Source organism: Schizosaccharomyces japonicus, assembly GCF_000149845.2.
Source record: "Schizosaccharomyces japonicus yFS275 unplaced genomic scaffold supercont5.3, whole genome shotgun sequence".
Taxonomy (NCBI): Eukaryota; Fungi; Ascomycota; class Schizosaccharomycetes; order Schizosaccharomycetales; family Schizosaccharomycetaceae; genus Schizosaccharomyces; species Schizosaccharomyces japonicus.
In genome coordinates, this window is record NW_011627862.1 from 234027 (window position 1) to 259991 (window position 25965).

The 25965-nt window shown below is 44.0% G+C and overlaps 12 protein-coding genes across 12 annotated transcripts; 4 read left to right on the plus strand and 8 right to left on the minus strand.

Annotated features, from left to right (window-relative positions):
- Positions 1-112: 112 nt before the first annotated feature.
- On the minus strand, positions 113-1055 carry SJAG_04737 (iron ion transporter; the record flags this gene model as incomplete). The annotated part of the gene is made up of 3 exons (XM_002175782.1): positions 113-511; positions 582-978; positions 1027-1055. The coding sequence occupies 3 exons, from the start codon at positions 1053-1055 to the stop codon at positions 113-115; spliced, it is 825 nt and encodes a 274-aa protein (XP_002175818.1).
- Positions 1056-1577: 522 nt separating this feature from the next.
- On the plus strand, positions 1578-3490 carry SJAG_04736 (tRNA methyltransferase Trm2). The gene is made up of 5 exons (XM_002175781.2): positions 1578-1890; positions 2001-2100; positions 2154-2997; positions 3046-3294; positions 3392-3490. The coding sequence occupies exons 1-5, from the start codon at positions 1665-1667 to the stop codon at positions 3428-3430; spliced, it is 1458 nt and encodes a 485-aa protein (XP_002175817.2). The 5' UTR covers positions 1578-1664; the 3' UTR covers positions 3431-3490.
- Positions 3491-3521: 31 nt separating this feature from the next.
- On the plus strand, positions 3522-5007 carry SJAG_04735 (tRNA methyltransferase Trm12). The gene has a single exon (XM_002175780.2). The coding sequence runs from the start codon at positions 3624-3626 to the stop codon at positions 4926-4928; it is 1305 nt and encodes a 434-aa protein (XP_002175816.1). The 5' UTR covers positions 3522-3623; the 3' UTR covers positions 4929-5007.
- SJAG_04734 (AGC/RSK protein kinase Ppk14) lies at positions 4895-7667 on the minus strand. The gene has a single exon (XM_002175779.2). The coding sequence runs from the start codon at positions 7456-7458 to the stop codon at positions 5704-5706; it is 1755 nt and encodes a 584-aa protein (XP_002175815.1). The 5' UTR covers positions 7459-7667; the 3' UTR covers positions 4895-5703.
- SJAG_04733 (GTPase activating protein) lies at positions 7601-10736 on the minus strand. Its single transcript, XM_002175778.2, has one exon. The coding sequence runs from the start codon at positions 10478-10480 to the stop codon at positions 7964-7966; it is 2517 nt and encodes an 838-aa protein (XP_002175814.2). The 5' UTR covers positions 10481-10736; the 3' UTR covers positions 7601-7963.
- On the minus strand, positions 10671-13264 carry SJAG_04732 (CCR4-Not complex subunit Caf4/Mdv1). The gene has a single exon (XM_002175777.2). It carries the CDS (start codon positions 13019-13021, stop codon positions 11039-11041), a length of 1983 nt encoding a protein of 660 aa, XP_002175813.1. The 5' UTR covers positions 13022-13264; the 3' UTR covers positions 10671-11038.
- Positions 13265-13723: 459 nt separating this feature from the next.
- SJAG_04731 (ammonium transporter Amt2) lies at positions 13724-15256 on the minus strand (the record flags this gene model as incomplete). The annotated part of the gene is made up of 1 exon (XM_002175776.1): positions 13724-15256. The coding sequence occupies one exon, from the start codon at positions 15254-15256 to the stop codon at positions 13724-13726; it is 1533 nt and encodes a 510-aa protein (XP_002175812.1).
- Positions 15257-15926: 670 nt separating this feature from the next.
- SJAG_04730 (hypothetical protein) lies at positions 15927-16307 on the minus strand (the record flags this gene model as incomplete). The annotated part of the gene is made up of 1 exon (XM_002175775.1): positions 15927-16307. The coding sequence occupies one exon, from the start codon at positions 16305-16307 to the stop codon at positions 15927-15929; it is 381 nt and encodes a 126-aa protein (XP_002175811.1).
- A 1362-nt stretch (positions 16308-17669) lies between these two features.
- SJAG_06617 (LYR family protein) lies at positions 17670-17868 on the plus strand. The gene has a single exon (XM_011050765.1). It carries the CDS (start codon positions 17702-17704, stop codon positions 17849-17851), a length of 150 nt encoding a protein of 49 aa, XP_011049067.1. The 5' UTR covers positions 17670-17701; the 3' UTR covers positions 17852-17868.
- A 129-nt stretch (positions 17869-17997) lies between these two features.
- Positions 17998-22848, plus strand: SJAG_04728 (glutamine-fructose-6-phosphate transaminase). Its single transcript, XM_002175774.2, has 3 exons — positions 17998-18113; positions 18163-18233; positions 18418-22848. Exons 1-3 carry the CDS (start codon positions 18109-18111, stop codon positions 20433-20435), a joined length of 2094 nt encoding a protein of 697 aa, XP_002175810.1. The 5' UTR covers positions 17998-18108; the 3' UTR covers positions 20436-22848.
- SJAG_04726 (glyoxalase I) lies at positions 21499-22983 on the minus strand. Its single transcript, XM_002175773.2, has 2 exons — positions 22856-22983; positions 21499-22653 (listed from the first exon to the last, which is right to left on the minus strand). Exon 2 carries the CDS (start codon positions 22534-22536, stop codon positions 21634-21636), a length of 903 nt encoding a protein of 300 aa, XP_002175809.1. The 5' UTR covers positions 22537-22653; positions 22856-22983; the 3' UTR covers positions 21499-21633.
- Positions 22984-23226: 243 nt separating this feature from the next.
- SJAG_04725 (vacuolar membrane amino acid uptake transporter Fnx1) lies at positions 23227-25871 on the minus strand. The gene has a single exon (XM_002175772.2). It carries the CDS (start codon positions 25029-25031, stop codon positions 23430-23432), a length of 1602 nt encoding a protein of 533 aa, XP_002175808.1. The 5' UTR covers positions 25032-25871; the 3' UTR covers positions 23227-23429.
- Positions 25872-25965: the final 94 nt, after the last annotated feature.

Below are 25965 nucleotides of genomic sequence, written 5' to 3' on the forward strand. Positions count from 1 at the left end.
GGATAAAACTGCACAATGTAGAACAAAAAAGATAGTACAAGTAATACAATTTGAAAAGATGTTGATGAAGGGTTGGTATGCAACCAACTGTAGTGAAACTAAAAAACGGTCGCTAGACGAGCTGGATGTCCGGTTTCAAAGACTCAAAAATGGACATAGAAATCATTCCAGAAGGCATCACATAGCACATTCGTGTAAGCAAACCGCGTACGAAACCCCGTAGTCCGTATTTTTTAAGAATGGAACTTGCAATGCTTCGAATGGTTAGGGCTGGTTGAACTAGCGCAGGCGAATTTGCCTGTGCTTTCATCGCAGAGGTAGTAGCAACTTGAAAGTTCGTTTTGACAATGTCTAACGGTGTTGAAATGACGGTAGCCACTACTGTTCCTAATGCTGAACATATTGGTGCGACAACCGATACATCCCAGTGGGTCAAGTTCATTAAATACGACTTGCTGTGTTCATATACGACCCACCAGCTAACTGTGGTCGGGAGATATATTGCAATTCCCTGTAGGTTAGCTTGTGAAAAAAGATGTTCATGCAAGTATATGAACAAGTTTCAAGTAAACCAAACATACCATCCAATATCCTCGGTAAAATCCACGTAGTCCCTCTGTTTTATAGAGGTCTCTGACAACTCTTAACACACCTGAACCAGACGCCGCAATCTGTGTCCGTGCTTTGACAACTTCTAGCGGAGTCCACATAACACTGCTGATTACTTCTGCACTTATTCCACAGAGCGAATATAGTAACGTCCCATGGATCTTCTTTTTGAGAAGCTTCTCCTTTGTGTAGCAGTATGTCGATAGGTAAATACACGTTGCGGGTGTTACCAAAGCTAGTGAAGCTGGAAGTCCCTTGTAATATGCCTTCAATGGCATCGTTTTAAAAGAGAAATGCCCAATTGTCTGTTTGTGTACTGTTATTGTATCAATTGGATGGCAAATAAGCCGGCTGATAATCGCACCTGCACTGGATTCAGTCAGTTATGTCAAAAGTTGCCAAGAACAGGGTTCATACCTAGCAGCTGTGAGAGTTCCAGAATCCATTTTTAAGCGTAGATTCTCTGTTTCGTAGTACTAAAATATTCCTAACGACGAAAAAAAAAGAGATTTTGACGAAAACGAATGCGAAGAAAAAAGGGACAAAACAATATGCTAATTTGAGGAAAAAAGAACGCTGAAATCGAGCTAAGTAACAGGATATGATGGTCCTCTGTGTAAATCAATACAAATGACTGAGTTTTATGATACAAAAATGCTAATTTTAAGAGGATTAGAGTTTCGACGGATGCTGTTTATGGGTCATGGAGAAATAGATACAAGTGAAAAAAACAATAAAAGCTCAAAAACCACTAAGAAGTTCTTCAATTAGAACACGAAAGACGTTCTAACTGTGTATTTTTAATAAATCAGCACTTTAAACTGACTTTTAATTTCAGAATAGGATCGTCTTGAAAAAACGAAAAGAAAAACCCGTCAAAACGGGCAGAACGACAAAACGCACACGAATAGAGGAAGAAAAGGTTGATGCTTAAATCAATAACAAGAACTAGCTACTTGTACAGCAGGGTTCACTGTGTTGGTTCACAGCTTCCCGGTCTCTTTCTTTCGCCTTCGGTCTTCCAACCAAAACCAAAATTTTTGAAATTGAGAAACATGGCTACTGCAGTGCATCCTGCTTCTCCTTTGCAAAACCAAAAAGTTAAACGCTTTCGTGGTCCCGGTAAAAAGAAAAACAAGAAGAAAAAAGTCGAAGAGGGAAGTGCAGAACACATCTTGCAGCTTGATGTCAAACGTGTTCTGAACGGCAAAACTTGCGATCAAGTTCCATATGAACGTTTTCAAGAGATTGAAGTGAGTATTCAATACCTCTCATCTTCAGGTACGAAACTTATCTAGTGTGAAGAGATGCTTTTTCAAACTCAATAATTCCAACGGAAATGCATTACTGCACTGGAACGTCAGCATGTAATAGGTATGCTAACAATATAGGTGATGGAATTGGTCTTGTGAACGATGATTCATATGCTGTGGTCGTCCCGTTCACTCTTCCGGGCGACAAAGTTCATGCCAAGTTGCATTTTTTGACAGAGTATGCTAATACAATGCACCGAGCACTGGGGTTTGCTAACACCTTTATCTTAGGACGTATGCTCTCGCAGACTTTTTGGACGTAATTGAACCTTCTAAAGAAAGAGACAATTCATTAATCAGATGTAAATATTTTGCTAAATGTGGTGGCTGCCAGTATCAAATGCTGGAATACAGCAAACAACTTGAGCAAAAAAGGAACGTCATTATTAAGGCTTTTGAATACTTCTCTCACTTGCAACCCGGTCAGCTTTGTGAAATTGGTCCTACGGAAAGCAGTCCTATGGAATACAACTATCGTACCAAAATTACACCTCATTTCGACGTTCCCAGAGGCGGAATTCCTGAAGGGACTGACTTAGTAATTGGTTTTCAAGAGAAGGGTCGTCGTCGTGTTTTTGACATCGAAGAGTGTTCCATTGCTACAAAATGCATCAACGAATCCATGCCGAGTATTTTTGCTGCTACTCAAGCAAAGAAATCGGAATATAAGAGAGGTGCTACTATCCTTCTGCGCGATGTGTTTGACGAAAACAATGAGCACAAAGTTGAGACAGATCACAAGGCCGTCGTGAAAGAGGTCTTTGGAAAGTTTACTTTTAAGTTCCCTGCTGGTGCATTTTTCCAGAACAATAACTCTATTCTTCCTAAGTTTACCTCTTTCGTTCACTCTCAACTTTTCAATTCCTTCGGCGATGAAAAGTTTGAAGCGCCCAAATACCTCGTTGATGCTTACTGTGGCTCTGGGCTGTTCAGCATCACTTGCAGCGAGGGCTTTCAATCCGTTATTGGTGTAGAAATTTCTTCTGACAGTGTGGCCTATGCTAAAACAAATGCTGAAGCTAATGGTATTAAGAATGCAGAATACCTTGTCGGCGAAGCAGAAAAAATCTTTGCTGTATGTCAAAACCATGTTTGGATGTAAATGTTTACTAACCCAGTATAGAAAATTGAAACGCCCGCTGCTGAAACGGCCATGATCATCGATCCTCCTAGAAAAGGATGTGACACGGCATTTTTGGATCAATTACTTACATACAGTCCTGCTCGTGTCGTTTACATCTCCTGCAATGTCCACACACAAGCTCGCGATATTAGCTACATTCTCAACCATGAATTGGGCAAGGACTACAAAATCAACGACGTCCGAGGTTTCGATCTGTTCCCTCAGTCTCACCATGTGGAAAGTGTGTTGGTAAGTATAATCCCGGAGCGTAGCACATTACTGTTCTCGCCTGAAAGCATGGCTTTCACTTTTTTTTTACAGGTCTTACTAACATGGGCGATATTAGACATTCACAAAATGCAAAAATGAACAGGCATCTGCATAAAGGAATACATTGTGTGTTTAGGGTTTCTGGTAGAAATTAATTGGTAAAATAAAATCGTATTTTTTAGTGTTACTATTTTGTAAATTGTCCATATGCACTAGCTCTTTGCTCAACTTGAGAAACCCGTATCGGTGTACCTAAGACTGTATAGACATTACTTTTCAGCCCTGGCGACTCCTTGCTTTAGCATTTCATGTCTTCATTGAATAATGGCAGAATTGTCTGCTTGTTAGCCCCAAAACGTGAGGCAAAAAAATGGAAAAATATTCTTGAAGAAAACAAGCAGTTTTATAAACAAATCGGTATCAAAAATGCTAAAGACCGACTAAGTGAAGATGAAGTTTCCGTTCAAGGCAATTTTTCTGACTATATTTTGTTACCTACGCTGTTTCATAAAATTGAGGATATTAACATTTCATCGTTACTGAAAGATGACTCTGTCCAGTGGGTTACTGTGTCTCTAAATAAGGTTGATTTTGTTCACAAGCAATCGCTGCAAGACCGTGTGCTACAATTCGTTCGTTCGGTTTTAGAAAAAGGTGAAATTACAGCTTCAGCCTATCCTATTCCCTCGCGTTTCTGTGTTTACGGACCAATGGCTCTTCTGTCATCAAACTCGTTTTCTACGAAGGAGTGGAAACAATTCTTTGAGGAGCAGAAAGGTAAGGAAACGCTTACAAACCTTTATAAAATACTTTGTGAAGAATGGAAAACGACCCATTTGGCCATCAATGATCTTATTCCAACAGACGATATAATGCGGAGACCTTGTAATCTACGCCCTTTGTTTGGCAATTTTGGCGAATTAGTTTTAAAATGGCCTACACAGCAGGATTTTGATAATGCATTCTGGGTTCACTGTCGTCAAAATGGTATATACCAATGCTGGGCTCCCAGATATACAATGTTCTCTCGAGGGAACATTGTTGAAAAGGCCCGCCTGCTTTCGCAACCTTGTATACAGGGCGAATTTATAGCGGACTTGTATGTCGGTATTGGGTATTTCGCTTTTTCTTATATTCACGCAGGTGCTAAAACAGTATTCGGATGGGAAATTAATCCTTGGAGTGTCGAGGGACTTCGTCGAGCTGCAATTCAAAACGGCTGGACCGTGTGTATTGTTCAGCACGACGAGGAATACATTCATTCTCCTGGTACGCATCAGCTAGTTGTTTTCCTAGAGAGTAATGAGTTTGCCGAAAGTCGTTTGAGAAAGATGAACGTTAATGCTCGACATGTTAACTTGGGACTACTACCTACGAGCAAAGATTCATGGAAAACGGCTGCTCATATCCTTTCTCCAACCCCAAAGTCTACGATTCACGTTCACGAAAATGTGGCGTCTAACGAGATTGTCGAGCTTCAGAACCATCTTATAGAAACATTCTCCCAGTTTCTTGAACTGAAACATCTGAGTTGCAGCATCCATCCCGTTAAACAGTTCTCTCCTCATGTAGAACACGTCGTTTTTGATGTTGTTATTCAACAAAATAATTAAAAATATACAGTTTCCCTCCTTTACCTATTATATCAACAATTCAATAAACTCGTTCATTAATAAAATAGTGCGTGTGTACTTAACTACAGTTGGCCTAAAAAGCACGGACATCACTGAACTGATGTATAGTTGCTGTTAGAAAAAGAAAAAGACACTGTTGTCAGACAGCAATTCTCATATAAACCGGTAATGGTGACTCACAATTTGTGAGACGGAAAAAAATTTCGATAAACGGATGCTGTAGAAGTAGAAACAGATCAACCAGCGAACGGAATGAAGAGAAAAAAGATGGGAAAAGGGCCGGTTCAAGATGTATGTTGGATAAGCCGCACTTTCTTTATTCTTGAAACAGTCCAAGAATCCAAGAAAAGGTGAGAGCAGGATAGTCGGTGAGTAAATGTGCTGGAGAGAATGAATGCTTGTTCATGCGCATGCATATATGTGCGGAAGTGTGAATGAGTTTGTACGTTGAAAAAATGTCTGACAAAAGAAGCAGATATGGACCAAAAAAGAGTCGCAGAGACCACGATTGAAAGTATCTGAAGCATCAAGGTAAGACATACCAAGACAAAGCCTGGAGAACATCGAAAAGCCTGGGAAATTGTGCATCAAAAGTCTGTGCTTAATAGCTGTTTTACTCCAAGCAAACTTGCATGAAAAAATGAGGATGGAAGAGCAGAAGGAGAAGAATAAGAGAGGTATTGTATCGGAAAACTGACGTTACATACCCGCTGCGTTTCAGTTCCGTTTATTTACCATGTAAACTTACACATGGCTATTGATCCCACTCATGATGAACGGTAATAGATGTAAACGAGGTAAACGGATCATCACCGTTGTCGGTAACGCTCTTCGAAACCAATGGCACTTCTAATGTCTGTGGAGCTCTTGAAGCATAGGTAATATCAAGACTCTTACTCTCCTTCATATGGGCAATGTTTGGCAAGCCGCGGGCGTCTGTATCAATGAGTTTAGGAATAATTGGCGGTTGTATGTGACGAAGCAGTGCCCACTGGACATCTTTGAAGAAAGAATGCATCTTAACATCACTCGCACCGGCTTTTGAACCCAATCGGTCATTCTCATCTTTGACAAGAAGCTTCCGGATAAGTGATTTACAAACGTTAGAGATGTTGGGGGCATCACTATACTCGGGGAACACCACGTCCTTATGTAAAATGTTGGAAAATGTCATGTTGCGATTTTTTCCCTTAAAAGGAGTCGTAGCGAAAATCATTTCGTATAGCAAGATGCCCAGCGTCCACCAGTCTACAGCGCTAGTATGACCACAGCCCTTAATGACTTCTGGAGCAATGTATTCCTCTGTACCGACAAATGAGTTTGTACGGAAGTCGGCGATACAAGACTTAGTATCGAGTGCTGGAATATTGTGAGCCGAATACCGTGTTTGAACAACCGTGGGAGCGCCAGCAGTATCAGATTGCTTCGACAAATCAAAGTCAGACAACATAATATGACCTGATTCATGGAGCAGAATATTCTCTGGCTTAAGATCACGGTAAATGAAACCCATCAAGTGAAGATACTCGAGCGCAGCAGTAACCTCAGCGGTGTAGAATTTCGCTTCTGACTCTGAAAGACAGCGGCCAGGACGTTTTTGAAGTGCACGGAAAAACTCACCGCCCATACAATACTCCATGCACAAGTACAAGTATTCCTGGGATTGGAATGAATGATACAGCGTGACGATAAATGGATGGTTACTGGTAGCGAGAATCTCACGTTCAGCAAGCGCCCGCTTAATCTTGTTTCGTTTGATCATTTCCACCTTGCTAAGAACCTTCATAGCAAACAGTTTTCCAGTCTTCTTTTCCCGCACTAAGTAAACACGACCGACATCACCCTTGCCAAGCAAGAAAACCTTTTCGAAGCTGCTCGGACCTACCTCAACATCGCAAATTTTGATGGAATTCGACGAATACGTCCGACTGCGGGGAGTGGGTTGCAAGGTCACAGGTGACTTGAATGTAAGTTGCTGATCTTCATGATTATGGCCACTGAAATCAATCTTTTGGTCTGAATGCAGTTTGTTCGAGTCTTTTCTTCTACGGAAGAAGTGTCGTCTTTCTTTCTTTTCTTTCTCTTTTCCGTGGGCAGGAGCAGCAGCAGCGGTAAGTGATGGCGTCGAGGAGTTCGTGCTAGAGTCTTGCTGCGAATGTTCTGCCGGAGACTCAAGTGGTGTCTGAGACTTTGCAGATACATCTCCTGAAGCAACATTGGATTGAACAGCAGAAGCTTGTTCGGTTGTGGATGCACCGGATGCTCCAGAACCATTATCGGCATTCACAGCTGACGCTGTCGTCGTAGTCTCGTCAGTACCTTCACTGTCACTCTTCTTTCGTCTCCGAAAGGAGAACTTCGACTTGTGGTTCTCCTTCAAATGGAACTTTAAGAATGCCCGAAACCGCGAGGTTCCTTTCGTGTGTGTTTCGTTTCCATCAACCCCCGCAGCTTCATCACGAGAATTGTGGTTTTCATTCTGCGTTTCTTCAAGTTTTGAAACGTCCATACTTGACACAATTGTCAATCCCCACTATCTCTTCCTCTATAATATGAGTTTTGTTTTGTAAAAGTCACTCTATCGCAAGAGCCGGAATACTGTGAATAAGCAATGAATCCCAGTATTTGCGAGACAAATTCGCCCAGCGGCCGCAAAAGAAATAAAAAAACAAAAAAGCAGTTGCTAAAGACTCAAACAAAGCAAATAGTTTGAACGTAGTCTGGAGAGGTGAAACGTGGTGGGTGCTGCCGGTTTGATGTTAAGACCCCGGTGCACGCGGATACCCCGACATAGGCTTAAAAGCTCACCACCAGGAAATCCGCTCAGACGGCTATGGTGGTAGTGTGGGGGCCGGTGGATGCGACAATCACAGCAACACAAATTAGATAAAATGCAATTGTAAGAGCAGCAGGAAACTATTGGGATTCGAATGTTGTGTGTACAGTTCGCGCAGCACTGTTTTCCTCGGTGTCCGAATATCGCTTCGTAAAAATATTTCTAAAGGTTTTTTGTTTTAATCATCAATGTCGCGAGTATCGCACATTAGAGACTGCACGGCGGCTGCTCTACGACGGGCTATGTCGTTTGATTGTATGCCCGAGGCCCAGATAATGGAACTTTGCTCAACAAAAGACTCATTGTTAAAGGGGTACTGCATCAGGTTTCCTAACAACACATAAACGGAGGAGGATGAGGTGCACTGCAACAACTGCTGCTGTAGTGTCTTTAATATATGCAAAGCAACACGAAACAAAGTTACACTGCCGTCACAAAAGAAGACGTCAAGTACACGGAAAGCGAGCCGAGCAGGCAACGTATCGGTATACAAACTGAGGAACCACTTGATTGTATTGGCCTCCAAGTCCACGGACAGCTGTTCTAAATGCTGATGCAGTTTGGGCAGTAGCTCTTTCACAAGTTCCTTCAGTATAAGCTGATCGGCTCGTGAACCCAATAGGTTTGACGAGAAATAGTCTGGCGGCAGCATGCGTTCGACGATACTCATCAGCACGTAGAAAGCATCCTCTTCCGAAGCATATAACAAAAGAAGAAAACCAGTAATTACATTCATGCCCTGACAGTAGCCGACTTGTTGATTGTGCACACTGTACGCTAATAATACACTGCGTAGCTTTGGCACGCCAGGGCCATTACCTCCAAAAAAGACATTACCGGCCATCGTTCGTCGAATGTCCATATTAATTTGATCGACTGACTCGTTCGCACCCTCTTTCATGCTTCTTTGCAGCAGCTCTTGGTAGTAACCGGGAACGTATAACTGATTTGCACCAGAACACTCCATCCAGACCTTGGAACGGAATGGCATGGGCACGCCATGCAAAACCAATTTGCGAAACACCTTCCATCGACGTCCGCCATTCTTTCCATGACTCGCGATATGCGAAATACCCAAGAGACCGTTACTCTTCTCGTATGTAAGATTCAATTTGCTGTAAAGCTTGCAGAAAAATTCGTTCCACTTTGAACACAAAGATTCCTGGAGGAGCAAATTTCGATCGAATTCCCGTTGTGCACGAATTAAAGTGGACGAGGCAAGATTGCTTAAACCCGCTGACTGTGACGTCGTTGCAGCATGGTCGTCAATATCAAGTGACGAAATTGGTTCTCGTTTATTATGGCTCTTTGAAGTGTTGCGGGACTCGTTTTGCGATGACGAGTTGTCTTCGTTCCTGTCCAACAAAAAGCCATATTCATCCAAGAAAGGGCCCTTATCGCAGGGCGAATTTGCCCACTCAAGCCGCATCGTCGGAGGTTGGAAATCTTTGGGAACCATAGTATCCATTTCGACAATTGACGAGTCGGCAAGAAAATTTGGGACGGCAGAGTTGTGGAAGTTATGCGCGTAAACGGACGTACCACGTCGGTGAATGCTTGCATGTAACGGGCGGGATGATGATTTCGGGGAAGGGCTTGGGGACGGGCAGCTGGAAGCGAGTAGGGAAGTATTAGTTACAGGAACCTCTCCATCGGGAGTTTTCGCATTAGATGTGCTACTCGACAGAAACTCATTACTCCAAAATTGGGGAGCCGGAAGTGCAGAAGGTGCGACGGGAGAGGTTCGAACATTGCTTGTTTGTTGTTTGACAAACTTCAGCTGTGAAAGGAAAGTCGGTTTTTTTTGAGACTCTTTCTGAGCATTGCCGGAACAGGGAAACATAGCAGTATCATTACAGGGGGATGACGAGTTTAGCTGTCGAATGAACCCGGCAGCAGAAGCTGGAACTACTGCTGTGGCAGGAGCAGCGGACTTCGTCTTGATATTCCCTTCGGATTCATGATCATCAATCGTTTGGTCATTGCGTTGGCTCGTAACTAATGGGGTTGCTGGAGAATCGCTGTCGCTGCTTGCAGTTACCAGCTCGTCGGACATGGCCCTATGTAATCTGTGCCGAAGCGAGTGCATATACGGTGACCATACCTCCACACGTTTCGATCTCATTTCACCAGGAGTGTCGTTCGCTTGTGCATGCTTGATACTGGCAAGCACTGGATCCAGTCCGTGTTCGCGAAGAATGTTTCGGTACATCTCCTCACGGCTTTCATAATAATACTTTATATCCGATATAACAGCGTCACGCTCTGCAACATCCTTGCCGAGTTGTCGTACTAGTTGAATCGTACCAAGTTTGTCTATCAATCGTTGTAAGCTTTCGTCGCTTAACTTGTGTATGCTTCCAGGGATGCTGTGAGGCTGTTCTGATTCATCTTCATAGAAAAGGGGCGCTTTTTTTGAAAAGGGCGAGGACACTTGACATCGTGAAATTGCTTTTTTGTCAACAGAAAACTCATGTTGATGGTTTTTTAAGGTTTCTTCTCTATCAAAACTGTTGCAATCGCAACTCTGTTCGTCATCACTGCTCCATTGCAACCGATTTTCGGCTGGAACAAGGGAAGTTGCTGAACCTGTCTTGCAGGTGTCGTCCTCATTCATTATTGGGTTGTTTCGGCCTTGTAAAACGTCGTTCTCAGCAGTGATCGGCCGATTTCTATTAAATCCATTATGAAGCATACTTTTAAAGCACACTAGAAGGAATTGCTCAAAACGGTGAATCGAAGCTAGCAAAAAGGCCACATTTTATGGACCACAGAACTTCTCTTTTGCCCACTATACCACCTTATTCAAAAACAACGCAATTGGTTTTGCAGTTGCAGAAGTAAGGAAAAGTAGGTGACTCCGTTTGCGAAATGGAAACTCTTTACAAGTTTCAAATGTGTGGTGAATAAATGAATACGTTGTGGTGCGTGAATAGAGGCTACACCAACAAACTGTAGAATTGTTGAGGAAATTTAAACTGTCCGTTAGGTGGATGGTTTCGCAGTGTTAAGGTGTGCTGAAGGTGTTTGAGAAGTGTTTTAAGTGTACTGGGTCGAAACGGTGGAATATTAAATTCGGTTGGAACAGTGTTTTATGAAACAGGCGAGAGCGGCGAGAAGCGGCGAAGACGAAACATTTCGGATAAAAAAGCGCATGTTTAAACGTGAAAGCATCTTTAAAGACAGTAGAATTAGTACTTCATAAATACAAACATATTTTTTGCGGTTTTTTTAAAGTCAAGAAAGTTGTCAGTTAGATTGAAAACATACTAACGACACCAAGCTCGTTTCCAGAAACCAAAAATCGATCCTTGTATTGAAGGGCTGTAACATTGGAAAAGGATGTGTTGGATGATGGGATTTCATGGTCATCCGGGAGCGACCCATGCCCAGAGGACACTTGGTCACATATCCAAGTCCGTCTTTCATTTGGATCTAGGACACAAAGTGGTTCACCAACGGATGAGACAGCAAATCGATCTTCAGAAACACACACGGAAGAAACGGGGCCTGCAAAGGTCACGCTCTCGCATACCGAACCCATTCTCAAATCCCATATGCGAACAGTATGGTCTTGGCTACCAGAAAACACGTAAACTCCATCGAATTGAAGAGCCGTAATCAGACCTGTATGGCCACACAAGGAACGCTGTGAAAGTCCAACACGTAAATCCCAAAGCCGAATAATACCATCGCTTGTACCACTAGCGACAGCAGCATCTAAACAATCCAACGCGCCAACGAGCGGTTCATTCAACGACGAATGAAGCGGAACGGTACTAGCATGTCCTGTGGCAGCCTCTTGAGCCACCGTCCAAACGAGATCCAAAGTTTGGACACAGCGCCCTGTCAGCATATCCCATTGGCGTATAGTTTTGTCGTTGGCGCCAGTCACTAGAACATTTTCAGGAGAAAGAGAAAGTGCCGTGATGGACTCTGTATGCGATGACAGCACTGCTACTGCTCGTTCCGCATGCACATGCGGAGCGTCTTCTGCGAAATAATATGTGTCCGAGTCATACACTGTTTCAGTACCATCTGATGGGTTTTCAGACCGCAAACAATTCTGCAAGTTCCAAATACGGGCCGTCCTATCCCAAGAACCAGTAACTGCGATCGAATCTCGAGCACTCAAACACGGCACACGCTGTGTGTGACCAACGAGTTCACCCAGACATTTGGTCGAAGACAAATCCCACACATTCACGGTTCCGTCCGCGCATGCTGGAAGTAGCAAACCAAATGGTTCATTAAAGTCAAGCGCTGTGATGGGTTGTCCCTGACTTACTTCTATGTTCTTCTGCGGTGTGCCTACAGGAATTTGGTGAAAGCTTGAAAGTGATATTTTTCGTTTGAATGGGCCGCGGGACGCGTGTTCCTCTGTTCCGTCCGTTCGCATGTGAGATGTTTTCTCTTTTTGCTCATCGTCTCTGAATTCATTTGGAACACCATCCTCCCCCAATTCCCTTTCTTCTCCCAACTCTCCTGCTTCTTCATCTGCTTCTTCCTCAAATTGTTGTTCTGTCACCGTCTTATTTGAAGTCACAACGTCTTCAAGTTCGTGTGTGTCTTCATCAAGCGCTTCTTTTTCCACGATTGATAACCGTGCTTGCAATTGAGTGCATTGACTATTCAATTGCTCCATTTTTTGAAAGGCAGCCCGCCGGCGTATGTGTAACTCGGAAAGCATGTTATCGATCTGACCCAGTTCGTCGACAACTACAGCTGCTTGAACGTTGGCAACTCTAAAATCACGAACAAGTTTTCTATGCTCAAGGGACAGTGACGATTTTGGACGAGAATTGGACACAGGTCGGGGCTTCTCTGGTAGGAGAAGTCCCTTTTTAGTAAGTCTACGTTGTACGTTTTTGTATAAAGTTGCTTGAAACCCGTCAAGCAGACTATAGGAAGACGAAGGTTGAGGAATCTCACGCAGAAACTTTGTCATTTCAGGTGTTTCTCTTCCCTCAAGAGCATTTTGAGAACCGGAAGATTCGTTTGCGCCTGGGTTGCATGCAAGGTCTGGAGAATTCGACGGCCGTGCAAGAAATAGAAACGGACGTTTCAATGGTTGGACAATTGTGTTAAGCTCGTTGTGAGAAAAGATACTGCTTGCAGTGTATCGGATAGCCTGGATCCACCGGTGAAAATGTTGACGAAATGTGGTCAAACTTTCTGCTTTAGATGCGCGTTTTGACGCCAATTCAGGCGTTAGAAGCTCTGAGTTTTCGTCCATTACAAACAAATTATGACAAAACAGGTATTAAATATGGCAAAGGAGAGTTGGATAACAAGAAAAATAGGAAGAGATGATACAGCCTGTAGGAAGGTTCCCTTAATAAATATCGATACAAACAGACAAAACCAAACCGGACGATGACAATTGACTTAAATGAAAATGACGAAGTTAAGTTATACCGTCAGCAATACAGCAAAGGAACATTCGGCGACCGTTTTCGTTCCAGTGCAGCTTTTGGAAAAGGCAAGTTGGCTCGAGCGTGCCCAAACCTTAATCCTACGAACAAGACGCGCCTACGTCATATACTGGCATTGATAAATGCAGTCGCGTTTCGCGCACTTTAGGCTCGCATAACTCGCGAACGCGTTGAAATTGTCAAAAACGAAATTCATTAAACATTACAGAGTAAGAAACCTAAGAATGAAGCAATTTAGACATAGTACTTTTAGTAATTGAAGAAAAAAAAACGAAAACTGTATTTTGGAGATATAAAAGGTATAGCAGGAAACTCGACGTGAGTGACTGCATGGAGAGTGACACATCTGGTGAGTTGAAATTCAACAAGAGTCCAGAAAGGTCAAGAAAAAGAAATGTCGATGAGAAAAAGTCCTCATGAATATGCTTTTGTTCTATTTTTTGTTTGACTTGATTTTTCTCTTTTTTTTTTGGAATTGGCCAGCCGGTTAGTGTTCGCCATGACTAGACAACGGGTGCAGAATCTACTGGCATGTCTTTCTCTTTAGATGCAATATTTCCTGGAACCCCGTTTGTTACGTCAATTCCGTGAGAAACAAGAATGTTGTCTGTAGACACACCAGCAGGTGAAATCTTCCATTGCTTGTACTCTCTGCGAGCTTCAATATAATCAAAAGCATACTCACCAATTTGGTCGGCATCGACACCAATCAACTCCGCGTCTGGTGTCACACGAACATTAAGACATGGAATGTGATCGGCAATCACAATAATGATGAACGTAACAACAAAGTCGTAACAACACACGGCCGCGACATATCCAATTTGGATGCCCAGCTGTTTCCAATGCTTATTGAACCAACCACCCTTGATAGCATTATCACCCATAGTGATACCATCCATAGCAGCAATATAGTCAACTGCAAAGAAACCGTTGAAAACGGTTCCAAGAATACCGGCCATACCGTGAATGGCGAAAATGTCCATGGCGTCGTCAATACGAAGATGAACCTTGAGCTTAATGGCCCAGTTACACACAAGACCTGTAATGAAACCAATGGCCAAAGAAGCATGAGGACTCACAAAGCCACAAGTGGGCGTGGCCGCAACCAAACCAGCAACTGCACCCGAACAAAAGCCAATCATAGACCATTTTCGTGTACGGAAAATAAAATCATAAAGCACCCAAGTAGTAGCTGCGACAGCAGCACAAATGTTTGTGTTTGTCACAGCGACAACAGCACGCAAGTTTGCGCCGTACGCGCTGCCGCCGTTGAATCCGAGCCAGCCAAACCATAAAATGGAAGTGCCAAGCACGACGTTCAGGACGGAGTGCGGACGGAAATGTTCTTCAATGTGATCCTTTCGACGGCCCAAGTACACGGTATACGCTAAGGCAGCAAAACCGGATCCTGCCTCCACAGGACCACCGCCAGCAAAGTCGTAAACACCCCATTTAGCAGCCCAGCCGTACGGATTCCAAACCCAGTAAGCAAGTGGACAGTAAACTATAGTAAGCCAGAAGAAGCAGATCACAAGCATAGGAGCTATACGACCACGCTCAGCTGCTGCTCCAGTGAACAAAGCAACTGTAATAGCCGCAAACATGCCTTGAAAATTGGCGAAAAGCAGTTCTGACACATTGTTGCTGTCCGGGGAGTAATCGGCCAACGTGTGAACGAAGCAAAAATGCCACAGGTTTCCGATGAAACCCGAACGACCGGAACCGGTCGTGGAAAATGCAAGTGAATAGCCCCAAAAGTACCACTGGAAAAAGGAAATACACATGCTACTCACGGACAGCATAATAAGCGCCAGTGTGTTTTTCCGTCTTGCCAGGCCTGAATAGAAAAAGGCGACACCTGGAACCATAAACAGACACAAGGCAGTGCAACACAGCATAAAGCTGATGTTTCCTGTATCATAGTATGTGTTTAAGTTCGTGACACGGACGTTACCGCCGCTGTCACCGGAGGGTGTTGGAGAAGCAGCCAATGCAGTGGCCGTCGACAAAATGCTGGTCGTAATAGAAGACATAGCGAAATTGAGTTTGATGTTCGCAGAGATGACCGTAAATGAAGCAGCTAATGCTATGGCAGGGAACCAATTGGTTTCGCGAAACTAATGCAGACGAAGTACGAATAAGAGCGGAAAGAAGGGTGAGCTTGCCTGAGTTTGCCTATACGAAGACTATTCGGAGACACAAGACACTGTATAACGACTTATTTCATACTCAAAGCAGGGTCTGACGGCAGTGTAATTTACAAGCGACACACGACGAGGGGGTGAAGTTCCGGTGCGTTTGTTCGGGGGGCCAAGCGATGAGCGAAAGTGCCGTGGAAATTAAGCTTTCCAAAAACTAAGTTATTCAGAGTGCAAGAGACGCAACACAGCTTTCGTTGAACGGTTTAATGCGTGCAGTCGGATGCGATTATATTATAAACGCAGTATGTCGATGTAAACTGTCGTGGCGACTTTTGGCTTGTTTTAAGTGTGTGATGCGCCTATGATATGGCCAATGATACCGGTCCACCATAAATCGCCGACAGCATTCTGTAACGTTGAACAGTCGGTTTCTGTCGCATCAAGGGAGTCTGGAACTGTTCACCTCTCCGTTAAGTCGCACCGTAGAATCCCTCAAGAAGCAGCTAAGGATCGACTGCCGAACAAAGAGGAGTCACCGTAGATCCATCCGAATAACATCTTTCTAGTGTTCGGAATGTTGTTCTTGTTGCTCTTCCAGTGACAATCTAGCGACGCCCTGTGCTTCTTTTGTTTCCGCGCTCAGAGATTCAATGATTCCGTTCACAGACGACAGTTCAGTTTCTAATCGTAACATCAGGTCATCGATAGATTGCAACGAGAGCGTCACGGACTCTAGCACGCTCTCTAAAGCGTCACCCTCAGCAAGAAGCCGATCTGTGTTAAGGGCGCCCGCTGGAGAGGCGTGTGGCGGTTCAGATAGGGACTTTTGCTCTTCCAGCACCGGGGAAGCCGTCTCGAGTGCACGAACTTTTTTCTCAAACGAGTCTGTCTGGTGTTTCTCTTCCAGTTCGTGCACGACTTCACACAACTCTGACAAATCCATTGTAGCTAGCGAGGCGAAGTGTTGGAGAGGTGCAAAAAAAGGCGAGAGTGTGTGTGACAAAGAGAAAGGGCGAGGGGGGGAATAAAATGGGTCGAAACGGAAATCACAGGGAGATTATGAAGGAGAATTCTTGTGAGCTGATTCCAGACAATCACTGAATTAAATTTCGTTCATAAGTTTTAATTGTTTTGTTTTAGAAAAGATAGATAGGAAACCCGAATCAGACAAAAATAATAATCGCTGCTTAATGAAAATTAGAGAGTCCAAATATAACGTTTACTGTTACGGTGAAAGACATGTATGGATCGTGCAGACCTTGGATATGACACACGTGGATTCATGAACACTCGTCGATTTTCGTCAATTTCGCCCACCAATCATTCAAAAAGCCTCGTAAAGCAAGCTATTCACAGACAAAAGTACAGAATCTATGTCCACATTAGTCTCAAGGCATAATTCCTTCCGGATATCGAGCTTTCCTGCTCACAATTGGCAGTCAAAGATGCCGAGGTCAAAAAAAAATGAAAACCAAAAAGAAAGAACCAAGAGGTTAAGGGGGAAGGCAAGTTCAGCAGACAGGGATTTGGCGTATTTAAACTATTCTCTTACGTAATGTTCAATTGTCTTCAGCAATTGCTGCCAGCAAGATAACGGCTTTGCTCTGTGGGATAGACGCGACGCGTCTTACGCGCGGTTCCTCGGTAGCAGATAAAGTTTCAACTAGCCGAAATAGTGCTGTTATTGTTTAAGAAACGATAGTAAGCGATTATTTAGCCGAAGAATACCGATAAGTCAGCGAACGCTCAGTAAGCTGAGGATGGATAGTATGGATGCTTTTTTCGTCTGGTTTGATAATTGGATGCGTAAAGAGTGAGTATACTAATAGATTGATTTTTTGTGGTTTTTTGTGGTTTTTTTTGGTTTTTTTCTAATTTTTTGGTATTTTTCTGGGATTTTTATTTTATTTAAATTGCAAATAAAATAGAAATAAAAACAAAATTGACGAAAACCACACTATTCATTGGCTGTAATGTTACAAACCTTGTTTAATAAACACTCGCAAGTTTCCTCCTCACCAATTCGTATTCGTGCCCAGCTTAGAGCACGTATATATCATTTCTTCCGCTCCCGTTCCACCATCTCTCTTCATGGTTCTCTCTGGTCTTCAAAAAAGTGTTCTTTCCCTTTATAGACAATGTCTTCGGATGGCCAGAACAAAGAAACCCGTAAGTCACCACACAATGGCTCTCCTTTCCACTTGAAGCTACCATCTACCTCTTGACACTGAAACCTAACAAACCGTTTAAGCAATTCCGTCCCCACTGGGAAGCATTTATTAGGTATGGATGCGTACATTGTCGTACAAATCTCGTGTATCTCGCTTTTCCGGCATTATGAATATCGTTCCGTCAAACACCCTGCTAACAACAGAAGAAGCGAGTTTCGTCGCAATCAGGGTATCTCTAAACGAAATTTCTATGCAATTGAACATTTATTACGCGTCGGAAAACGCAAATATGAAACTTATTCTCGTCCAGAAGTAGAGGATGTTACGTTTTAAGGACTCTTCTTTTTCCTATCAACAATTCAAATACTAGTTACGAAAATTGTCAGTTTGAAATCGTTTATACAGGTCGGATAACTTCACTAGTGTCTTGATTGATGAATCAACTACTACACAGCTTTGACTTGTAAAACGCTGGATCAGCCATAGTGTTGTTCCTGCTTCCTCCACCCACCACCCTTTTCTACGACAGGAAGAAACATCAAAATCAGGATTTCCTGAGCTAATAATCGCACAATGTGGTACGCCAAGTTGTTTTCAGTGCGAACGTTTCTGCTAATACGCTACCAGTGGGATTTTTGGGTACATTAACTACTTGGTCGAACGCGACAGAGGATCTATCTTAAACACCCTCGTAAAAGGTAAGACAACGACGATAAGAGATGGATTTTAGAGAAACATTGTATGGAACTTCTCGATTGAGATGTTTTTTGGCCTCCGATCGCCCTGGTTGATTCGAAAATAACAATGTTTACAACGCGATTCTGCATGCCTAATCGACGTTCATTTCTTTCTATTTTCTTCCGTACTAACATCGGTACGTAGGCTTGAAACGGCTTGAATACCGTGGTTATGACTCTGCTGGTATTGCTGTTGACGGCGACGAGGGCCAAGACTTCCTCTTGTTTAAGGAGGTTGGAAAAGTTAATAAACTTGCCGAAACGGTTGAAAAGTCAAACGTTGACATGTCGAAAAAGTTTAAAACTCACTGTGCCATCAGCCATACACGGTGGGCCACTCACGGCAAGCCGTCGCCCGTAAACTGCCATCCTCAACGTTCTGATCCTCACAGCGAGTTTGTCGTCGTTCACAATGGTATCTTCACAAATTACCGTGAGCTGCGGACAGTGCTCGAGTCCCGTAACATGGCATTTGAAAGTGAGACAGATACGGAATGCGTTGCAAAACTCTGTAAACTCGTGTACGACTCTTCTCCAGGAATCAGCTTCATTGAGCTCGCAAAAATAGTCATTCGTGAGCTTGAGGGTGCTTTCGCATTGCTTATCAAGAGTTCCCACTACCCGGGCGAGGTGATTGCAACCCGTCGCGGCTCTCCCTTGTTGGTAGGCTTGAAAAGCAGTAAGAAACTCAAGGTTGATTTCGTTGACGTAGAATTTCCTGAGCCTTCTAGTGATTCTGACGGGAAAAAATCACCCACTCCTCTGAGACCGTTCTTTTCCGAGACGAATGGTGAAACTATGTTGCGCGGTGACAAGCCAGAACTGCTCCACCGTCCGCAGAGTCGTGCATTTGTGCCGGAAGAAGGTTCTCCAGGCCCTGTCGAATACTTTTTTGCCTCAGATGCCACACCTATTATTGAGTATACGAAGCGTGTTATGTTTATGGAAGATGATGACATTGCACATGTAAGTAGCAATGGCGAGCTGCATGTACACCGCTTGCGCCGTGACGCCAATGCTAGCACTACTCGTGCGATTGAAACGCTGGAAATGGAAATTGCTAGTGTTATGAAGGGCTCCTTTAATCACTACATGGAGAAGGAGATCTTTGAGCAGCCTGAAAGTCTGATGAACACCATGAGAGGTCGTGTCAACTTTGCTGATGGACTTGTGAAGCTTGGTGGCCTTGAAGCTTACTATGATATTATGCGCCGCAGCCGCCGTCTCATTTTCATTGCTTGTGGCACTTCCTACCATTCATGTCTAGCCGTCCGTCCTACGTTCGAAGAGCTCACCGGTTTGCCAGTCGTAGTTGAATTGGCATCCGATTTTATGGATCGCAGACCACCATTGTACCGTGACGACACTGTTGTTTTTGTTTCGCAGTCCGGCGAAACTGCGGACACATTGTCTGCTCTTCGGTATGCATTGGAACACGGCGCACTGACTGTTGGTGTTGTCAATGTTGTAGGCTCATCGATTTCTCGTCAAACACACTGTGGTGTCCATATCAACGCTGGTCCTGAAATTTGTGTCGCCTCCACAAAGGCTTACACTTCACAATTTGTTGCTCTAATTCTCATCGCTCTCTATCTTTCGCGTGACTCGGTTTCCCGTGCTGAACGTCGGGCAGCAATTATTACCGGCCTCGGTGAACTGTGCGAAAAGGCCAGAGAAGCATTGAAATTGAGTTCGTCTTTGAAGCAACTTGTGCAGGAGCGGCTTTTGCAAGAGAAGAACATGCTTGTCATTGGTCGTGGCTACCACTATGCCACAGCAATGGAAGGGGCTCTCAAGGTGAAGGAGATTTCTTACATGCATGCCGAAGGTATCATGGCCGGTGAACTCAAGCACGGCACCTTAGCACTTGTAGACAAGGACATCCCCATTGTTATGTTCATGTCTGATGACAGCAACGTTCATAAGACCAAGAATGCTTATGAACAGGTTGTTGCCCGGGGTGGACGTCCCATTCTAATTGCCAATGACGAGTCTCTTGCGCTTCAAAAATCGTCTGCATTTGTTGTTCCCAAAACGGTAGACTGTCTTCAGGGCATCATTAACGTTATTCCTATGCAAATCATTGCCTACTGGCTTGCTGTGCTGCGTGGTTACGATGTCGATCAACCTCGCAACCTGGCCAAGTCTGTTACGGTGGAGTAGATGACTGTCATAGGAAGCAAGACTTTTAGAGTTTGTATCTTTCTGTGTTTATTGGTGTCGTGAGCGCATTGCCCTTTTTGTCTGCAATTATTTCCAACTGGCCTCATAATCCAGTTTTTCCTTGCGCCCTTCCGCTTCGACGCATATACGGTTTGCTATGACAAGCCATTACTCATTTTCTTGGCAGTTACTTGTCGATTACGCATGATTTTTACAAACGCTATCGTGTTTACGACCAACATGTCATCCCTCCTTTAGACGTGTCTCATTAATTGTTATGACCATTACATGTTCTACTATGAAAATTCATTTCTACAATTCTTTATGCATCTCCTAGACGCGGTTTCATGACGCAAACCTTTTCAGTAGGAGAAGGGCAAGACAAAAGTGCTTACCTTTTGCGGCTTTCAATCTCAACGCTGGAAGATGTTCAACAAAAGACGACCTCGCTGGGCTCGCTTATTTTCTACGCTACTACTTGCAGATGGACTTTGCGATGCGCACTTGAAGCAGTCACAATCTTTTCACTATTTTATATAAAGCATGAAGCGACAGTCCATCCTCCATGTTCGTGTACAGAGGAGCTTCGCACCACATTGTGTGTGCTTATCCGTGATCGCTTTGGTTAATGGGCGTTTCCCTTCTCTATATCCGTTTATTCTTATCAGGTTGCTCCCTTTCGAAGCATCAGCATGCGTTAATAAGCATTTTTTGTGTCTTCTAGGTTTGGGGAGGCTCGAACTATTTATGAAACTAAAACCTATACTTGAAACTGAAACTGTCAAAGCTTATGCGACGACTCCAAGAACGTCTTTTGCCTTGACCGGGGCGTTCTCAGGAGGGGGGCTTTCTAGTCCTTGGTAGTTGCTAGAATGAATGCACTAGTTTGAGGGAGGGAGTCTCTCCATGGCTTTTTCCTATAGAATGTGTTAACATCTTTCCCTTGTTTAGCCTTTAGTTTCTTATTACGATTATGTTATGAATGATTATGCATGTTTGAAAACTACTCGTTCACCAAGTTGCGACAGTATCTGGGGTAAGCAACACTTGATGCCCGGAATGCTTCCCTTCTGGCTTGAAAATTCTGCTTTTTTAAAGGTGCCACCGTTACAGACCGGACGCATTGCCTTCAATCAATTTCAACCATTATTTCATTACTCACATCCCTTCTATCTGTTATTCATAAGTCGACTCTGATTTACTTCTGGCCGATAACTTCGACCCAGTAGTTGTCAGGGTCAAGCAAGAACATAATGTCCTTCATGCGACCGTCGGTGAGTCTCTTCTTGAAGTTGAGCTTGTCCTTCTCAAACTTTTCGGCAGCGGCCTCAATGTTGTCTACAGAAATGCAAACATGACCGAAACCGCGAGACTCGTCATCATTGCCGTTCTTGTACACAGGACCTTCTTGCTCCTCAGTGCCCCAGTTGTGAGTGAGCTCGAGAATGCCCTCACGGTCACCACGAGCAATGTCAGCTGGGTAAGCCAAGAAGTACAGCGAGAACTTGGCTTCCGGGTAGTCGGACTTGTCAATGAGTTGCAGACCCAACTTCTCATAGAAAGCCAGACTAGCCTTGGGATCCTTGGCACGAATCATCGTGTGGTTGAAACGAGTGTTAGCCTTGTTGAAACTAGGCGTCTTCTTGGATTGATTGATGAGTTCAATCCAGTAGTTGTCGGGGTCGCGGATGAAAGCGATGTTCTTCATACGGCCATCGGTCAAACGCTTTTGGAAAGTAACTCCCTTTGACTCAAAATAGGCACAAGCATCCTCGATGTTGTCGACCGAGATACAGATGTGACCAAAGCCACGAGACTGGTCATCGTTACCGTTCTTGTACACGGGACCCTCCTCATTCTCAGTGCCGAAGTTGTGAGTGAGCTCGAGAATACCCTGTCTCTTCGTGCGTTCGACACCGTGGTGAAGAGCATTGTCCCCGTCAAAGGCCAAGAAAGTCAACGAGAACTTGTTCTCCTCGAAGACCCATTGATCGATCTGCTTCATACCAAGTATGTCACAGTAGAACTCCAAACTCTTCTTCAAGTCCTTCACACGAAGCATCGTGTGGTTCATCTTGTACGTGCTCATATCAGTGCTCATTGTGAAATAGAAAGGGAACTGATTAACTTGTGTGTTGTGGAAGTCTAAAGTCTGAACGAGTCTTTATGTCTCAACAAACAAAAATTTCTTAACGGCAGTATTGTTGTTTCACCAAGTCTAAATCATTTGGTCAGCACCAGATCATGTTGTAACGTGTTCGTCAGAGCAAGCCGGCATCAGCAAAACTTTGAGACGTAAGCTGTCGATTTCCACGACAATTCTGCAAGTAGAACTTGAGATTTTGTCACTAAAATCTTCAACAAAATGTTGTAATTTGGACAAATGTTTTGTTCGCCGACCAGCCAAAATTGGACCTTACCCTTACCAAATGGTTTAATGAATTTCCCAATGTTGGTGGTGAAGTTGGCACGAGCTGCCTCAAGGGATTTATGGTGTAGCAGGTCTTCGAGTGTTTTCTGTGTCCGACGTCATTAGCGTCCCCTTAACCAATCGTCAATTTAAATTAGAGTCACATGACCCACGTCAACCAACTACTGATCTGATAAACGGATCAAAGGTATAGTGAGCCTGAGGGAGGCGCAACGAAAGGAATGATTCGCAGAGACCCGTCGCAATACCTCGGTGAAACGCGAGGAGTCGCGTAAACTCTCGTTAAATGCCTTTGCGACGAGAAACGAGAAATACAATAACGAATAACGAACGACAGCGAGACTTAGCGCGAATGAACTGCCGGGACAAATGCAACAAACCGTATATTGCAAAAGGATAATTCGTCTTACATAGTATAAATGAATTCATTAAATAAAGAATAGGTCGATTACAAAAACTCGGCATAGTACCAAGTTCTGTGGGTGAGACAGCGCCTAGTGAGTAAGCCCGGTCAATTCAAAAATGAGTAAAAATAACAGTGGTCATCCATTAAAGCCGTGTAATTAACGACGGTCAACCGTAGAATAAAGTACGTGCTGGCGGATAAAGAGGGACGAGAGGAAACCAATCAAGCCAAATACGGCAATCAGGGCAAAGGACGCAATGAATGCTTGGACATAGGAATGCACGACGATTTTCTGAATATGCTTGGGGAGCGTAGGAACAACGGTGACACTGCGTCTGATAGCATCAATAAGAGATTCCTTGTCTGGAATGTCCTCAAGGGAACGGTGAAGAGAACTCGTAAGCGTAGCTTGCAGAGCCGTTTGACCCATGCTGATTCCGACAACGCTACCGGTTGCACGGAACAAGTAGGACACACCGGTGGAAATGGCCTGGTACTCAATGGGCAAGGCGCTGATGATGGAAATTAGAGTAGACGTAAGACTTGTTCCGTAGGAGAGACCGGCCATTCCAAGAGCAACACCGATGTACTTGAGGGAAACGCCTTGTCCACGACGGAACAAAAACATGAAGGTGAACAGAGTACACAGCATCGCAGTGAAACCGAAAATGACTGCACCACGGTACGTGCCAGTCCGTTTCATATACAGACCGGCAGACAACGAACCAACGGGAATACTCAGAACCATAGGGAACATACGAGCTCCTGCCTCCTCCGAGTTTTGAAACAGTACGGCTTCAAAGAACAGCGGAACTTCGTACATGACGGCGAAACTGCAGAGAGCATTCGTAAAATTGCCAATGTATGCACACAAAGGAGTACGTTCACGCAAAACCTTCATAGGTGCAATCGGCTCTCTTGCGTAATCGCGTTCAACGATGTAAAACATAACTGTAAGGAATCCAAACAACGCAGTAAGTGCCAACGAAACGGGCGACATCCATGCAAATCTATCTCCGCCAAACGTGAACAGGGTGACCATCGTCGTAACGGCAGAAACGAGTAAGAAACTTCCAAGGTAATCAATACGGGCAAGCTTCTGCTTGCTAGAGACACCATCATCCTTAGTGGGAAGACGGACACGCCAAGACACAAGAGCGATAGAACCAAGACAGAGGGGAACCTGAAGCAAAAACGCCGAACGCCAACCCCATCTTGCATTTACGAAACCTCCAAAAGGACCACCAAGACTGCCGCCAATACCGAAGACGATGTTGGCGAAACCTTGCCAGGTGCCACGCTCACGCAGGGAAACAATATCACTACCGCAAATTGACGAAAGCGTAGTCAAACCACCGCCGCCAATACCGGCAAATGCACGGGCAAGACACAACTCCCCGAGACTGCGAGCGAAACCGCACCAAACGGTACCCAGCATGAAGACTGTGTTGGCAAAAAGAAGCATTGTGCGACGACCAAAGATGTCACTCAAACGACCGTACAGCGGCTGGAACGCTGTGTTCGTAATGAGATATGAAGTAGCGATAAAGGAAGAATAGTTAAGTGAATCAAACTCACTGCCAATGACTGGATACAAACTGGCAACTACAGTCATATCCAGAGCAGACAAGAATGAACCGACCCAAATAGCGGGAAGAGTCTTCCAAGCGCTGATTTTAGGCTTGTCCGAAGAGACATCCTTGGGCTGATTGTTACTAAGAAGGGAAGTAGTCTCCGTAGCCAAATTTGAGGAAGACATATTGAGACAGTTAGAGGTTCTATAGATGATGATTTAATGGACTGTAAGAAGAAGAAGAGGAAGTTTATGATGTAGATGTTGATGAATGGAAAGGATGATGAGTAGTAATGTTAGAAGAACGGAAGGAGGACCGAGAATATTACTTTAGGAACAGTAATTATCGTCAAGAACAAGAGACACGATTAATGCGAGCTCAAGGACAGGATATACCAACAGAACAATGCGGTATATAAAGAAACAACCGGTTTTGAATTGAAAACGAAGGAAGACACAAGTTTATGAATGTCTCATCCAAATTCACCCTAAAGTAGAACAAACCAAATGAAATGACAATAAGCAGGACCAATTGTCAAAAAGAGAAGTACCAGAGTCTGTTATATGGCCGAAAAAGCTCAATCGTTAAAGATAATCAAATTCGACTGATTAAGACGGAATACAACAAACGGAAAACAGCAGCGATTAAATAGATAGTGCGTGGGATGGAAAGGAGTATGCTTAGAACAAGATTTTAAATCAAATTCTGCTCATAACCAAGGTTTATTGGTGATACCCGTGAAGAAGGATCTATAAGTTCCGAGTACGTTATAAATGCTCGGAAATGGTGAGAACGAGAAATAACTCCGCCTCAGGTAAAACGAAATGAACACCGAAACGACGATCCCGTGAAATGACGGTAAAACGTGCGTGCAACAACCAAAATGCGCTAGTCTGCTTTGTTTTGTAGATGGACTCTTGAGTCACAGATATAGGTCCTATACTAGAATAGTGAATAGGATGAACTATATTGGTTCTACAAAGAACAGGAAGACTCTCTCTGGAGCGTTTATACTGAGCTGTGACTGTGGACCCTTGAGCTTTATTTGTACGAAGGCATTGTTATGGACCCTTGCAGCGTAACGAGACAAGACGAGACAAGAACGAGCGTGAGGATGCG